Source organism: Podarcis pityusensis (assembly GCF_964106645.2).
Source record: "Podarcis pityusensis genome assembly, chromosome: Z".
Taxonomy (NCBI): Eukaryota; Metazoa; Chordata; class Lepidosauria; order Squamata; family Lacertidae; genus Podarcis; species Podarcis pityusensis.
This window is the reverse complement of record NC_138044.1, coordinates 14,730,668-14,745,152: the sequence shown is the minus strand read 5'-3', so window position 1 is coordinate 14,745,152 and position 14,485 is coordinate 14,730,668. Positions and strand designations below refer to the sequence as shown.

At 46.9% G+C, this 14,485-nt stretch overlaps 1 protein-coding gene across 5 annotated transcripts in view; it reads right to left on the bottom strand.

Annotated features, from left to right (window-relative positions):
• RALGDS (ral guanine nucleotide dissociation stimulator) overlaps positions 1 to 14,485 on the bottom strand; it is a 92,197-nt gene that overhangs the window by 12,244 nt on the left and 65,468 nt on the right. For all 5 annotated transcript variants that reach the window (XM_080990607.1, XM_080990604.1, XM_080990606.1 and 2 more), the window contains exons 2-9: positions 8,787 to 8,897; positions 7,659 to 7,852; positions 6,579 to 6,653; positions 5,689 to 5,882; positions 4,693 to 4,814; positions 3,324 to 3,539; positions 2,388 to 2,491; positions 1,523 to 1,607 (exon numbers count right to left, since the gene is read on the bottom strand). In XM_080990607.1, coding sequence (XP_080846733.1) covers positions 1,523 to 1,607; positions 2,388 to 2,491; positions 3,324 to 3,539; positions 4,693 to 4,814; positions 5,689 to 5,882; positions 6,579 to 6,653; positions 7,659 to 7,852; positions 8,787 to 8,897 — 1,101 coding nt within the window. The remainder of the gene's footprint in view (positions 1 to 1,522; positions 1,608 to 2,387; positions 2,492 to 3,323; positions 3,540 to 4,692; positions 4,815 to 5,688; positions 5,883 to 6,578; positions 6,654 to 7,658; positions 7,853 to 8,786; positions 8,898 to 14,485) is intronic.

The window sequence follows — 14,485 nt, the reverse complement described above, 5'->3', positions numbered from 1 at the left end:
CTTCGTGACTGAGTGGGGAGGATTTGAACCCTGGTCTCCCAGGCCCTAGTCTGAGACACTCATATATCTTTGCTAATCTTTTTATACAACTGTCTTTTTATCTGATATCTTTGCTAATCTACTTCAAACAACCCAGGGATTTCTCCCAAGAAATCCTCATCTACCTTGTGACCAGTGGCGTAGGAAGGGGGGTGCAGTGGGTGCAGGCCGCTCCGGGTGTCATCACTGAGGGAGGTGGGTTTGACAAAATGGCAAAAATATGAGTTTTTAAAATAAACAAATAAAAATTGGGCTCACGAAACTTTTTAGTTCAGCCAACAAACGCAACTAAATGTAGCTGGCACTGGGCGCCACACTGCGGGGGCCGGCACTTACCGCGGGGCCTAAAGCATGCCTGAGCCGTGCGTCTCTCCTGGGAGTGACATGACGGCTTGGGTGCCTGCAGGTTCTGCGCTGCCTGAAACAGTAGTGTGGGGCTTGCGTTTGCCCACTGCCTCTCCCCTAGCCGCCCTACAGCTGAGGGGGAGGCGGCGGAGAGGCTTTGCGCAGTGCGCTCTGCCCTGGCTCGCCCAGCCCCATGGGCAGCTCACTCTGCCCCCAGGTGCAGGGCATGTTTGCCGCCCTGGGCACCCAAGCGGCTAGTTACGCCATTACTTGTGATCTATCTCTAAGCTGGCCAGAGAGAGAGAGGAGAAATCACACAACCACTCCACTTTCATGGAGGTTAAATGGACCACAGAACTGAGTGGTGATTTTCGGCCTACCTCTTTAGAAAAATCCTTTCAGATCCTCTAAGAGACAACTTTGCTGTGTCTTTGCAGAATCCAGCTGCAGAATCCATTAATTGGTAGAGGGGAAAAACCCCCTGAGGAGTGGTTGCCAAAGTAAAACATCTCCAAAGGTGAGGACAGGAGTAATGGAAAGAGGGTGGGAGTCTCACTTAGCAACTTCCATGACAACGGATGTATAAAGCAAACAGCCAAATGCCAGCAGCACAGACACTGACCAATCAGTGCTGCACATAGGAGGATTCTAGGGTGAAGCTGTAGACATCATTTCTTGCACAGCCCCAGCAAAGAAAAGCATATTCCAAATGAATGCCTGTCACCCAATAAAATCTTCCACCTGACTTCACCCCAAAACGGGTAACAGTTCTCATCGATCAGCCACTTCACAATGTTCCTGCCCAGGGCAAATGAAAGAAAGCTTTCAGGCATCAGTGGGACCAAACCGATCAAGCACATGTGTCTTGCAGATTTCTTTACTTTTTATTATTAGCAGGTACAGTGGTACCTCGGGTTAAGAACTTAATTCGTTCTGGAGGTCCGTTCTTAACCTGAAACTGTTCTTAACCTGAGGCACCACTTTAGCTAATGGGGCCTCCCGCTGCCACCACACGATTTCTGTTCTCATCCTGAGGTAAAGTTCTCAACCCGAGGTACTATTCCTGGGTTAGCAGAGTCTGTAACCTGAAGCGTCTGTAACCAGAGGTACCACTGTATTTTAAAAGCAGGCATCTTACCTTAATGAGAAGCTCCCGACTCAAGGAATGGTTGTTCTCGTCTGAGAAGATTTCTGACAGCTCGTGGAAAGTGCGGAAGCTTTCTCTGTCAAGAGGGAACAAGGGTATCACTAAAACAAGGTACTTCTGCTTTCAACAAGTCTTCTCAACTGGAGATTTCTATCCCACTTAGTATCTATATTGGTTTCGAAAACATTTTTACATATGCCATTGCTTTAACTGTATTTTATATACGTAATGTTTTAAATCACTTTTACATAACACAATACAGTACTGCATTGCAGCGGGTTCGTCTAAATGACCCTTGGGATCCCTTCCAACTCCACAATTTCACAAGTCCATGATTGCTCTAGTCAATTACAGGAAGCTCGGTTACAGAGCACCTGTTCTGCATGCAGAAAGTCCCAGGTTCAACCCGCAATGGCATCTCCAGGTAGGGCTGGGAAAGAACCCTAATGCGACACTCCAGAGAGCTGCTGCCAGTCAGTGTAGACAACACTGAACTAGATGGATCTGTTCCAACTCAGTATCAGACAGCTTCCTACATTTTCCATGTCACTGTTTTTTATAGACACCACCGTATTGTGGATTTGCTTCAAGATGCTTCACAGGAAGCACTTCAATATGCATGGATTTCAGAAATCCTTACAACAGCCATCCCATTGTTCAGCAAGCCGATGCTATTATCCCTTTGCTGCAGGTATGAGTTTGAAAGAACAGTTGCCTTGCCTGCAACCGCCCAGTGAATGTGTAGCAGAGGCAAGATCTGAGATGGAAGACTTGGTGGTGCTGACACCCAAGAGGGATCTGCATTGCATGCACTTTCTCCCCCTGCACCCAAATTCTTCCTTCATACCCTACTCACCGGGAGACCTCATCCCATGTCTTCTTCAACCTGTGAACAGCGTTGCATTGCAGGGCAGAGAGAATGGCCCGGAGGGAAGAGAAATTCTTTAGGATCCGGCATTCCTGGAGGAGCACAAGGAAAAACAGTGGGCGTTAGAAGGAGCTAGAAAGAGGAGATACACACGCAGAGGTTAAAAAACCCCTTATTGTGGGTTAAGGGTTAGGCAGTTGTTTCCTGGATCCTCTGCCCAGCATTTGAACTGCTATCTTAATTTCCTGGAATGGATTAAGTTCTGTGGCATATACATATATGTGTGTGTGTGTGTGTGTGAGAGAGAGAGAGAGAGAGAGAGAGAGAGAGAGAGAAAGAGAAAGAGATTTGCATTTAGGTGACCCAAATGTTGCAGTCAAAAGGAAATGCAAATTAAAACTCCCCGGTTATAGGTAAGCAACAAACTAAAAACTTGTTGCCTATGTTGAGTTTTGCTGCTCTTAATAGCAGCGTTAGTAGCGAAGAACGTAAAAATGTAAGAAGAGCTTTCTGGATCAGGCCAGTGGTCCATCATCCTGTTCTCACACTGGCCAACTAGGTACCCTGTTGAGAAGCCTAAGAGCAGGACTTGCTTGTGATCCCCAGCAACTGGAGTTCAGAGGCATCCTGCCTCTTGGCAGTGGAAGCAGAGCACAGCCATTGTGGCTAGTAGCTGTTGGTAGCCCTTCTCCTCCACGAATCTGCCTAATCCTCTTTTAAAGCCACCCAAGTTGGTGGCAGTCACTGTCTGCTGTGGTGAGGGCTAGAAACTTGATTGAAAGGAAACCCCCCCCCAAAAAAAAACAACAACCACCCATGTTCTTGAAATGCCTCATTCCAAAACATACTTTGGATTGAGTCCCATCTCAAACCACAATACTATTTATTTATTTTTTTGGAGGGGTCTACAGCCAAGCAACCTACCCGAGCTACTTGAATCCAGTGGTCCACCACCTTGGCTCTTTGCTGTGGCTTCAGGGCCCGGTCCCCAAGGCAAGTTGAAATGATGCAGTTGGTGACACGGTTAAACTGGGAGACGGTCGCCCGGATGGTGGGGGCCAAGTGCTCCTTGCCTTTCTTGTCCCGCTGGGACCAGATGCAGCCAAGGCAGTGATAGGGAACCACCTTTTTGAAAAGCTCCTGCAACAGAGAGGCATTAAGACAAGGATCAGGAAAAGAAAGGATGGTGGCTTGAAGAGGGCAAGATGTCATTCATTTACAGTGGACGCTCGGGTTGCGAATGTGATCCGTGCAGGAGGCACGTTCGCAACCTGCAGCGCCGCATCTGCGCACGTGTGGGTTGCGATTTGGCGCTTCTGTGCATGCACAAAGCGTGATTTAGTGCGTCTGCGCATGCGCCGAAACCCGGCAGTAACCCGTTCTGGTACTTCCAGGTTCGACATGGTGCGCAACCAAAAAACACACAACCTGAAGCGTCTGCAACCCGAGGTATGACTGTATTTGGAAATTTAATGTCATTTCCAAGGGTTTTGGAGGAGGAGGAACATAAGCACATTAGAACATCCTACTGGATGCATCTTGTCCAGCATCTTTTTCACACAGCGACTAGCCAGATGTCCACAAGGGTGACCTGAGCACAACAGCATTCTCCTCTCCTGCGGTTTCCAGCGACTGGTACCCAGAGGCATGGCTAAGCTGCCTAAGGCTTTATGAGCCAAAACTGAATTGAAACTGGAAGAAACTGATAGCCAGTGCAGCCAGGTCGGCATCCATGTCATATGCTCATTCCATCTAGTCCTAGTGGGAAATCTGGCTGCTGAACTCTGCGTTAGTTGCAGTTTCCAAAAAAAGTCTTCAAGGCCAGCCCCATGCAGCAATCTAACTCAGAGTAATATCTTATGTGGGGACGCGGGTGGCGCTGTGGGTTAAACCACAGAGCCTAGGACTTGCTGATCAGAAAGTTGGAAGTTCGAATCCCTGCGACAGGGTGAGCTCCCGTTGCTCGGTCCCTGCTCCTGCCAACCTAGCAGTTCGAAAGCACGTCAAAGTGCGAGTAGGTAAATAGGTACCGCTCCAGTGGGAAGGCAAATGGCGTTTCTGTGTGCTGCTCTGGCTCGCCAGAAGCAGCTTAGTCATGCTGGCCACATGACCCGGAAGCTGCACGCCGGCTCCCTCGGCCAATAAGGCGAGATGAGCGCCGCAACCCCAGAGTTGGCTACGTCTGGACCTAATGGTCAGGGGGTCCCTTTACCTTTACCTAAAATCTTATGTAAGAGAGAGGGTGGGTGCGGATTGTCACAGAAAGCACGCCCGGGCTGAATCAGACACTCACGGCATCCATTAGTGTGAATTGTTCGGCCACCATCTCCGGCGAGAAAGAGAGGAAATCTAGCTTGCCTTCTCCTAGCCCATTCTCCTCTTCTAGCCGCAGGGTGCAGCTGGCATGGTCCACAGCTGGGAGAGACAAGGGGACAGAGTCAAGGCATGGAGCAACTGGCTGGAAGGCCAGCAGAGGACAGGGCATCTGCCATCACTCCCTGACCCCCAGCCCAATCTAAGCACAGATCAGAGGGGCTATAAAAGGAAGTGGCAGAGAACACCCTTTGCAGGAAGAATTTAATCCTTGGCATCTCCAGCTAAAAGGGTCTCGTGGAGTCAGGCTGAGACCATCTTCAAAGCTGAAGGCCTGGAGGCAGCTGCTGCCAGTCAAACTAGAGACTATAGGCACCCCTGATTTTGCATGTGTTCAAAGAACGTGTGACTATGTATGCATGGCCCATTTTTGGACCAGCCACAACAGGGGTGTAATGAGCTTATGTGTGCTCCATGATGTCCTGGAATGCAACCCCTGAACAAATCAAGGGTTGCCTGCACATGTCCCACCCACCCCAACCACCAATAGCCATTTTGGACTATAGCTGTAGTCCAAAATCTCTGGAGGGCACCAGGTTGGTGAAGTTTGGCCTGTATGATGGAAGGGGACCATCACTCAACTGTAGGGCAAAAGTCTTGCATCTGCAAGGCTCCAAGTCCAGTCCTCGGGATATCCAGATAAATGGAATTGGGGTGGTGGGGGAGAATCCTCTCTGCCTGCCTGTGACCTTGCAGAGCTGCTGCCAGTCAGAGTTAGCGGCCCTGGGGTATGTGGAATGACCGGCCAATGCACTGGAATGCAGCTGCTTAATCTTAATCTGGCCTTTCTTGCCTATGGAGCTCAGGCAGGCTGCCCCACTCACTCCTGCTTGCTATCTTATCTCCACAACAACCCTGTGAGGTAGGCTAAGCTGAGAGAGAGAAAGAGAGAGAGAGAGAGAGAAGCCCTGCTCACCTTCCGCCTCCACCTCGGCCCGCTCCTGCTGCTGGAACTGCGTGAAGAGGATGCGGGCTCTCCGCTCCAGGTCTGAGCCTGGGATGTTGAGCCGCACATAAATTATCAGCTGCTTCAGGCAGGCGTAGTCCGGAGGCTTGCGGAAGTCTTCGGAGTACTGATCCAGCCAGGCACCCAGGATGGACGAGATGGTGCTGAGGAGGAGGAGGAAGAGTAAGAAGTTGGGCTTCCTCCACAAGCCAGGCCAATGGGCGTTTCAGAGGGTTGCATTGCACCCAAAGGGGGGGGGGTTGACCTTTAGCCTTGAGGGGTGGGGATCCTTCGGCCCATGGACCTAATTGCTCCACCCCTTTTGACTAAGTCCCATTCCCTATGTATGTGACACCCCAGGTACGGGGGCAGATAACTCTGCAGCTGAGCCAAAGGAGGCAATGGTCGCTGATTGTCCACATGGGCATCTGACATCGGGGTGATATCAGGTGACTGACAGGTGGGCAGCCCCAGCCGGGGGGGGGATGGGAAGTTGAGGATCTGTGGCCCTCTGGCTGGATCCAATCCTTCATCCCCACTTCCATGCCCAGAATCCAGGCTGAAGAAGGGTTCTTCACCCCTGTTCTGGGGTAAACCACTTCTGAATCTTTTACTGTGTCTCTCTCGCATGCACACAAAATATTGCCATGCTGGTTAGAAATCTGAGGAAGTTGCCCAGCACTCCATCCCTGCTAAGGTATCCAAGATGGTGGCCTCCAGGTGTTGTTGGACTACAACTCCCATCAGCCCCTACTAGTTTGTTCAACGGGGAGGGAATGATGGGAATTGAGGTCCAAGGACGTCTGGGGAGTACTACCTTGACTACCCCCTGTGCCATCACTCACAGGCCAGACACTTACTTTTTCAGCTCCAGCCTCTCGTCCACTGCATGTCTGGGGTGGTCTCCGTTGACCTGGAGGTGCAGTTTGCCATATCTAGAGGACCAGGGAAAGCCAATCAAATCTTTGCAATGCACACATATGTGTTTCAGGGATTACTGGAAGCCCACTTGCCCCCAAAACAGTTCTGACTACCAGCATGGTCAGGCATGATGGAAATTGTATTATTGTTTCATTTCATTTATGAATCACACCCCATGAGCTGTCTCACAAAGCAATTTAGAATAAAACAACATTGTACTGGGTAAAAAAAGAATAAAGATTCTCATCCTCATCCGTGGTGGATTTCGTACAGGGCTTTCAGAATAACCTTTTTGAGGCAATAACTGCCATTTTTATCAATCACTGTTTATTTCACCAATGAATTGCTCTTCCTCCTTCAGAAGTGATTTACCAAAAAAGCAATTATGAATATAAAAATGGTTTAAAACCATGGCTCATCCATAAAAATCAATCCAGTGGGGTTCAAGATTTTGGAAGGCTTTCATCGTCAGCAGGTGCCGAAAAGGCAGTAGGAAAGGCACTTGTCTGATATGCAATGAAATGGGGTTCCAAAGGCTCAGTGTCACCCCACTAATGGCCTAATTTTGATGGACAGGCCTTCTGGTAGGATGGTGTCTACAGAACGCCTTCTCTTGCAGAATGCAGTGATTGGCTGACTATTACTATTATTGCATTTATAACTCACTTTTTCCTCCCAGAAGCACAAGGTGGTGTACATGGTACAACCACCTTCCTATTTTACACTCACAACAACCCTGTGAGGTGGGTTGGGCTGAGAGTGAGTGACTGGCCCAAGGCCACTCCATTGAGCTTCATGACTCCATAGGAATTTGGACTCTGGCTTCCCCAAGGTCCTAGGCTGACATTCTAACCACTATGCCACACTGTAGTAGAGGAGGAGATGTTTTAGGTATCTGGAGGAGTCCACAGCGACTACCATGCTACACCACTGACTGTTCTTCCCGACAGCAGCTTGGACTCAGGAACTGGTGTCTTACCCCACAGAGCCCCACAAGGAGAGAGAAGGCAGAAGATTACCTGTTCAGAAGGAGGTCCAGGACCTGCTTGGTCGTGGCAAAGGCACGGTATGTACAGAGGAAGATGGTGACATAGGTGGAATCATTGCCTTTGAATGCAGAGACGAGGTATTGCACCAGCTTCTCCAGGGTCCCGGCTTTGATGGTCCGCACCTTACAAGTCTCGTACAGGTTTAAGGCCGACTCGTTCTCAAACTGTGAAAGGGACAGAGAATTACATGAGCCGCTGCTTCAAGAGGAGTTGTGGATGCCATTCTAGTGCTTTTCCAGCTGTACTGGCTCCCGGTGGAATACAGGGTCAGATTTAAGGTGCTGGTTTTGACCTTTAAAGCCCTTCATGGCCTAGGACCCTCGTACCTATGGGACCGCCTCTCCCAGTATGTCCCACGGAGGACCCTAAGGTCCATATATAGCAACACCCTAGAGGTCCTGGGCCTTAAGGAAGTTAGATTATCCTCAACCAGAGCCAGGGCTTTTTCAACTCTGGCTCCGGCCTGGTGGAACGCTCTGACTCATGAGACCAGGGCCCTGCGGCATCTGATTTCTTTCCACAGGGGCTGTAAGACAGAGTTGTTCCGCCTGGCCTTTGGCTTAGAATCAGTTTGATTCCCTCCCCCTCTTTCTTTTTCCTTTCTCCTGTGAAGAGGCTGCATCCTAATGTTTTAATGTTGTATTTTAATCTTTTTAAATTGTATTTTAATCAACTTGTTTTTATTATTGGTTGTTAGCCGCCCTGAGCCCGGTCTTGGCTGGGGAGGGCGGGGTATAAATTAAAAAATATATTATATTATTATTATTATTATTATTGAGCTGTGAAGGTGGGGGGAGAGACATAACCCCTCCAGATGTTGCACAGGCATAAGTGCATCTCAGGTCCAACTTCCATGTATTATCTGAGAGGCAAGGCCTCTGCTTACATGCCTCTAGCAAAGGACAGTCCTGTTCCACTGGTCCAACACTCAGAACAGCCCTGTAAGGCTGGCGACTTTAGTTGCCTCCACACCAGAGACAGGAAGTTGCACAGGTTCTGAGGTGACATCAGAACTAGCGACCTGCAAGCTCATAAAAAAGTCACTTTCGGCCACAGTGCCCTGTCTGTTCTTACGAAAGGCTGGAAGCTTTCACTTACCCCCAGCCATCGCTGCCCCTTGTTGGCTGTGTGGTGGAGCTGGACTTTCCGGAGCGAAATGCTATAGATCACGCCATCTTCCACCTCTTCTCCGATCTCCTGAGTGGAGCTCTGCAAAGGGATCGAAGAAACACAAAGAGATGGGCAAATGGGCCTAGCAAATAAAACGTATGCACTGTTTTCATCAGCTTCATGGGTACAAAATGGCAGCCCAAAAGGGATTAGCTCAGGCACAGGCAAACTCCGGCCCTCCAGATGTTTGGGACTACAATTCCCATCATCCCTGACCACTAGTCTTATTAGCTAGGGATTATGGGAATTGTAGTCCCAAACATCTGGAGGGCTGGAGTTTGCCTATGCCTGGATTAGCTGTTTTCTTCATCTCAAGGCTCCCCAGCCAAAAGGCGGCCATATTTCAAGAGAACGTCCAGATCGCAAGAGCTCCACAGAACATGGTGGATGTCCCTTATTTTGAAATACTGCCCAAAAAATCCTGCGGTACAGGGGCTACAGCTTTTGACATGCCCACATTTTCTAATGTTTTACATCTATTCGCTGCCATTGAATCTCAAACCAGAACAGAGCTGGGGGCAATGTTCAGGGATTGGGAGAACGTTTGGAAATATAAGAAAACTGTGGTAGGCACCACTAAATGCCCTTTTAACAGATAAGTGTCTGGGTTCATGCACTGGGGAAAAAAATACACTTTGGAACTCCCTGCCTATTGACATCAGGCAAGTGACTTCACTGTACTCTTTCTGGCAGCTGCTTAAAACACCTTTGTTTATATGAGCCTATCCACATATTTAGGAAGCAGAAACAAGTTCAATCTGTTTTTAGTAAATAACAATGATGAAAGATAATATATATATATATATATATAGAAAGATGTTCCAGTAGCACCTTAAAGACGAACTAAGTAAAAGCCTTCTAGGTATGAGCTTTCGTGTGTATACACACTTCTTCGGATACTGTTTTAGGTTATTGTTATTTTAATGTTTAAGAAGTCTTACATTATTGTTGCTAATTGGTAATTTTATTGTTCTATCTTTTTTTGGTAAACTGTTGCAGTGACGATGATGATTTTTTTTTTACCATCAAGCAGTGTATAAATTTCATTACAATTAAAAAAATAAAAATTAAAAAATCATTTGCATGTTCTCAATGTGCCAGGTTGCGAAGAAGTTTCGCACGGAGGCTTTTCATTTGTGGAAGCTGGTTGTGAATGGTGTACTGCCACTTAACAGGGGTTGGGGTTACATGTCACAAAAGCAAGGGTTACAGTAAACTGTTGCTGTGTGAATTGTTCAGATAGATTTCTAACTAATCAACCATGCCCTTTTCCTGGATACCTTGTTCTACCTTTACTCACCACTCAATTTTCTCTGTGTCCCCTTCCCCTCGGACAAACAGCATTTTGTGGTTACTGAGAATACTCAGTTCTCATTGGGCTGTTTTTGTGTGTGAGGGGGTTTCCCTCAAGGTATGTTATTGTACTTCTGCAAGCCTTGAGATTTCCCAGGAGCATGCCACACACCTTCCTCATATTTCTTCCTTGCTCCATTTTGGAAACAGAGCTGTCACAATTCGGCATCAGAGCTTGCTATTGTTATTAAGAACTTAATCTACAACTTGATCTAAGTTTACCAATCACCACAAGATTATGCCTGCAAAAATCACTGCAAAATAACTGGAAAACAATCAAATAGCATTTTTAAAACAACAACGACAACAACAACAACAGGAAGCTGCACATCTTACAAAGTTTACATAACATTTTAGAAAGCAGCAAAACACATGAGATATTAAGTGCACTGGAAAAAGTGACTTTATTTATAAATTAGTGGAATGATAAGATTGTTATATTTTTTTCAGCGCTTTGTTTACAGACATATAGTTATAGCTGTTTATTATGAGAACTATATGACTCCCCCCACAATAAATTTGTTCTCTTTCCATTATAAAACCTCACCCTTTAACAGATAATCAGCAAACTTTTTGAATAAATATCTTAATGGTTATGTCAAATATATCAAACAATATCCTTTCTTATATGAATGCCATTAAATGTAATCAAACTGTCACTCCCACTCTGTCTTTATATTTGATGTATTCGTACAAACCTAAGTGTTGTGCTTAGTTTTTGTAAATTCAGAAGAAGAAGAAATCACAGGACAGAAGTGGAATCTGCAACAAATAGTTGCAGCATTGAGAGCTCACGTTCAGGGTGCCAGCCAGACAGCGCACCCTCTTCCAGGATGCTCCATTCTTTCCCTCCTCCTGCATGAATTACATGCATGCCTCAACAGAACATAAAACTGGGAAAGTATGTGTGTATGGACTTTTCCAGTGTTATTTCTCTAGTTTATAGATGATGCGATTTTGGGGAGTGGGAAATTGGAAACTGCCTTCAACCGACTCAGACCACCTGGTCCACTTCAGTATTGACTGGCAGCGGCTCTCTACGGCAGAGCTTTCCAAACTGTGTGTCACGGCACGTTAGTGTGTTGGCTGCAGTGTGTAGGTGTGTCGTGGGAATGCTCCCTGCGCTACCCCCGGGGCTGGGAAGGGGTTAGTTTAACCTCTAGTTTGCTAGTAAAACTGAATTACTGTGTCGCGAAATGAAGCATGTCTAAAAAGTGTGTCCCCACCATGAAAAATAAAAAAATGTCCAGTAGCACCTTAGAGACCAACTAAGTTTGTTCTGGGTATAAGCTTATACCCAGAACAAACTTAGTTGGTCTCTAAGGTGCTACTGGACATTCCGGCCCCCCAACTAAAACAGACCAACATGGCTACCTACCTGAACCCAACATGAAAAGTTTGCAAAGCTGATGCTGTACCACTGAGCTACAGCCTTGAGAGTGGGAGAGACCCCACAGGGCCACTTAATTACTAAAAAATGTTTGTTCCCTAATAATGAACTCAGTGTATGCACACTCCACCCTCATGTCTTTGGAGGTGGGAGTAAGCAAATGTTTCCCTAAGGGAGGAACTCTGCCCATGCTCAGAAGTGCCCCAGGTGCCAGCATCTCTCAAACAACATAAACATTCATGCCTTGGACAGGAAAGGACTGTATGAGCTCAACTAGGTCCTGGAAGGTGGTAGTGGTGAGGTGAAGTAAAAATGACCCCTTGACAGGAGGGGTGGAGACCTCATCAGGAGGAACTGAGTATGCATCTATAGCAAAAGAATCAGCCCCACAGCAGGGAAAGTTACAAAACTGTTCCCTGAGTGCTGTTTGACAGAGGAGCAGGAGGAAGGTTGAAGGAAGCCAAAACCACGGGAATGGTGGGCAGTTTCCTGGAAAGCCAAGACAGAAAACATACAAACCTTTCATTTAAGGCAAACAAAAAACAAAAACAAAACCCTTATCCTCTAGAGAAGGCACAAAAGCAGGTGTCAGCTTGAGCCGGGTCCGGACCATATCCTTATCAAATGACAATATGACAGATACACAGCAGCGTTTGTGGAGTCACTTTATATATATTTTAAAAGTCAAAGATACTTAATTGCAAATCCCAAACAGGTAAAAATTGAAATGTAAAGTCTGATCTTCATTGGGTGAATATAGCCCAGTTGGTTAGAGATGTTTTGGCCTACAACTCCCATGATCCCTAGCTAATAGGACCAGATGTCAGGGATGATGGGAATTGTAGTCCAAAACATCTGGAGGGCCAAAGGTTGCCTATGCCTAGAGTGTGGTGCTGATAACACCAAGGTTGCAAGTTCAATCCCTGTATGGGACAACTGCATATTCCTGCATTGCAAGGAGTTGGTCTAGAATGATTATTCTCAGGGTTACAATTCTATGATCCTATGACCTTGGGCCAGTTACTCACTATGAGCCTAACCTACCTCACAAAGTTGTTGTGAGGGTAAAATGGAGATGTGAAGAACTGTGTAAACCACCTTGCGCTCCTGGGGGCGGCGGCGGGGGGGAGTTGTGGAATATAAATGCAAAGAAAGAAAGAAAGAAAGAAAGAAAGAAAGAAAGAAAGAAAGAAAGAAATGAAGCTTTGCAAAATTGTCTGTAATCAGAAGAAAATTGCATACAAAAATGTGTACGGTAGAAGTAATTTTCATAAAAACGCTGCTGAGTTTTAATGAGGACTTTTAAAAATAATACCGCAAATTGATGTGGAAATCTGGAGGAGTGAACTGAAGATTTGGAATACAGTATGAGTAACCGAGAGATTTGGAATACAGTATGAGTAACCGAGAGAAACAAGAGACCACACAAAATCTGACTCACAAGCTGCAGAACGCAGATGAGTTGGCAGATGGGAAATGGTCTCTATCTCTCTCAAACCAACTCACCACGACATAATCTTTTACTCCTGAAAATGAAACCTGCTCTTGCCTCAATCACTTCCCCCTCTTGACATCAGAAACCCAGGATTTGCCCGCTGTCAAGGGTGGTAAAAGTGCCCAGCATAAGCCAATATCTCAAGGCTGCAGGTACAATAAATCAGAGCATCTCACGGGTTCATCACTGGCGTCAACAGTTTGGTACAGTGGTTAGTGTGTGTGACTAGGACCTGGAGACCAGGGTTCAAATCCCCACTCGGCCAGGCAGCTCACCTCGGGCCAGTCACTCACTCTCAGGCTGACCTACCTCACAGGGTTGTTATAAGGATTAAATGAGGAGGAGGAGAACTATGTGCACCACTTTGAGCTCCTTGAAAGAAAGGTGGTCTATAAATACAAGGAAGGAAGGAAGGAACTTGCAGGCTGCTTGTGCAACCCTCATTTCACCAACTGTGAATGTCCATCGTGGAGGCCGTAAATCTCCATGGGTCACAGACATGAAGGAGACAAAAGGGAATTCTTGCTGGCTTCAAAAACTGTCATGGGGGACTTCTAGTTTATTACAGTAGTACCTTGGGTTAAGAACTTAATTCGTTCCGGAGGTCCGTTCTTAACCTGAAGCTGTTCTTAACCTGAGGTACCACTTTAGCTAATGGGGCCTCCCGCTGCTGTTGCAGCCACTGCACGATTTCTGTTCTCATCCTGAAGCAAAGTTCTTAACCCGAGCTACTATTTCTGGGTTAGCAGAGTCTGTAACCTGAAGTGTCTATAACTCGAGGTACCACTGTATTCCATTTGTATCCCACCTTTCCTCTAAACAGTCAGGTGGCATCCATAGTTCTCCATTTCTACCCCCACAAAAGCACTGTGAGGTAGGTTAGGGTGTGTGTGTGTGTGTGTGTGTGTGTGAGTGAGAGAGAGAGAGAGAGAGAGAGAGAGAGAGAGAGAGAGAGAGAGAGAGATGGTAACCAGTCCAAGGTCACTCAGTGAACTTCACAGCTAAGCAGGGCAGATCTGAACCCAGCTTTCCCACATCCAGGTCTGAACCTCTAACCCAGAGCTTTCCAAACTTTTCATGTTGGTGGCATACTTTTTAGACATGCATCATTTCGTGACACAGTAATTCAGTTTTACTAGCAAACCGGAGGTTGAAACTAATCCCTTTCCAGCCCCGGGAGCAGCGTGGGGAGCATTCATGTGACACACCTACACACTGAAGCCAAAACACTAACATTGTCGCGACACACAGTTTGGAAAGCTCTGCTCTAACCCTTAGACCATCTTGCTTCTTGTTTTTCTAACTCAGATCAGCAATCTGCCTTTGTATGTTCAGGAAAGGGAAAAACAAACAGACACGTGATCAGACATCTGGGGTGGGTGGGTGTCA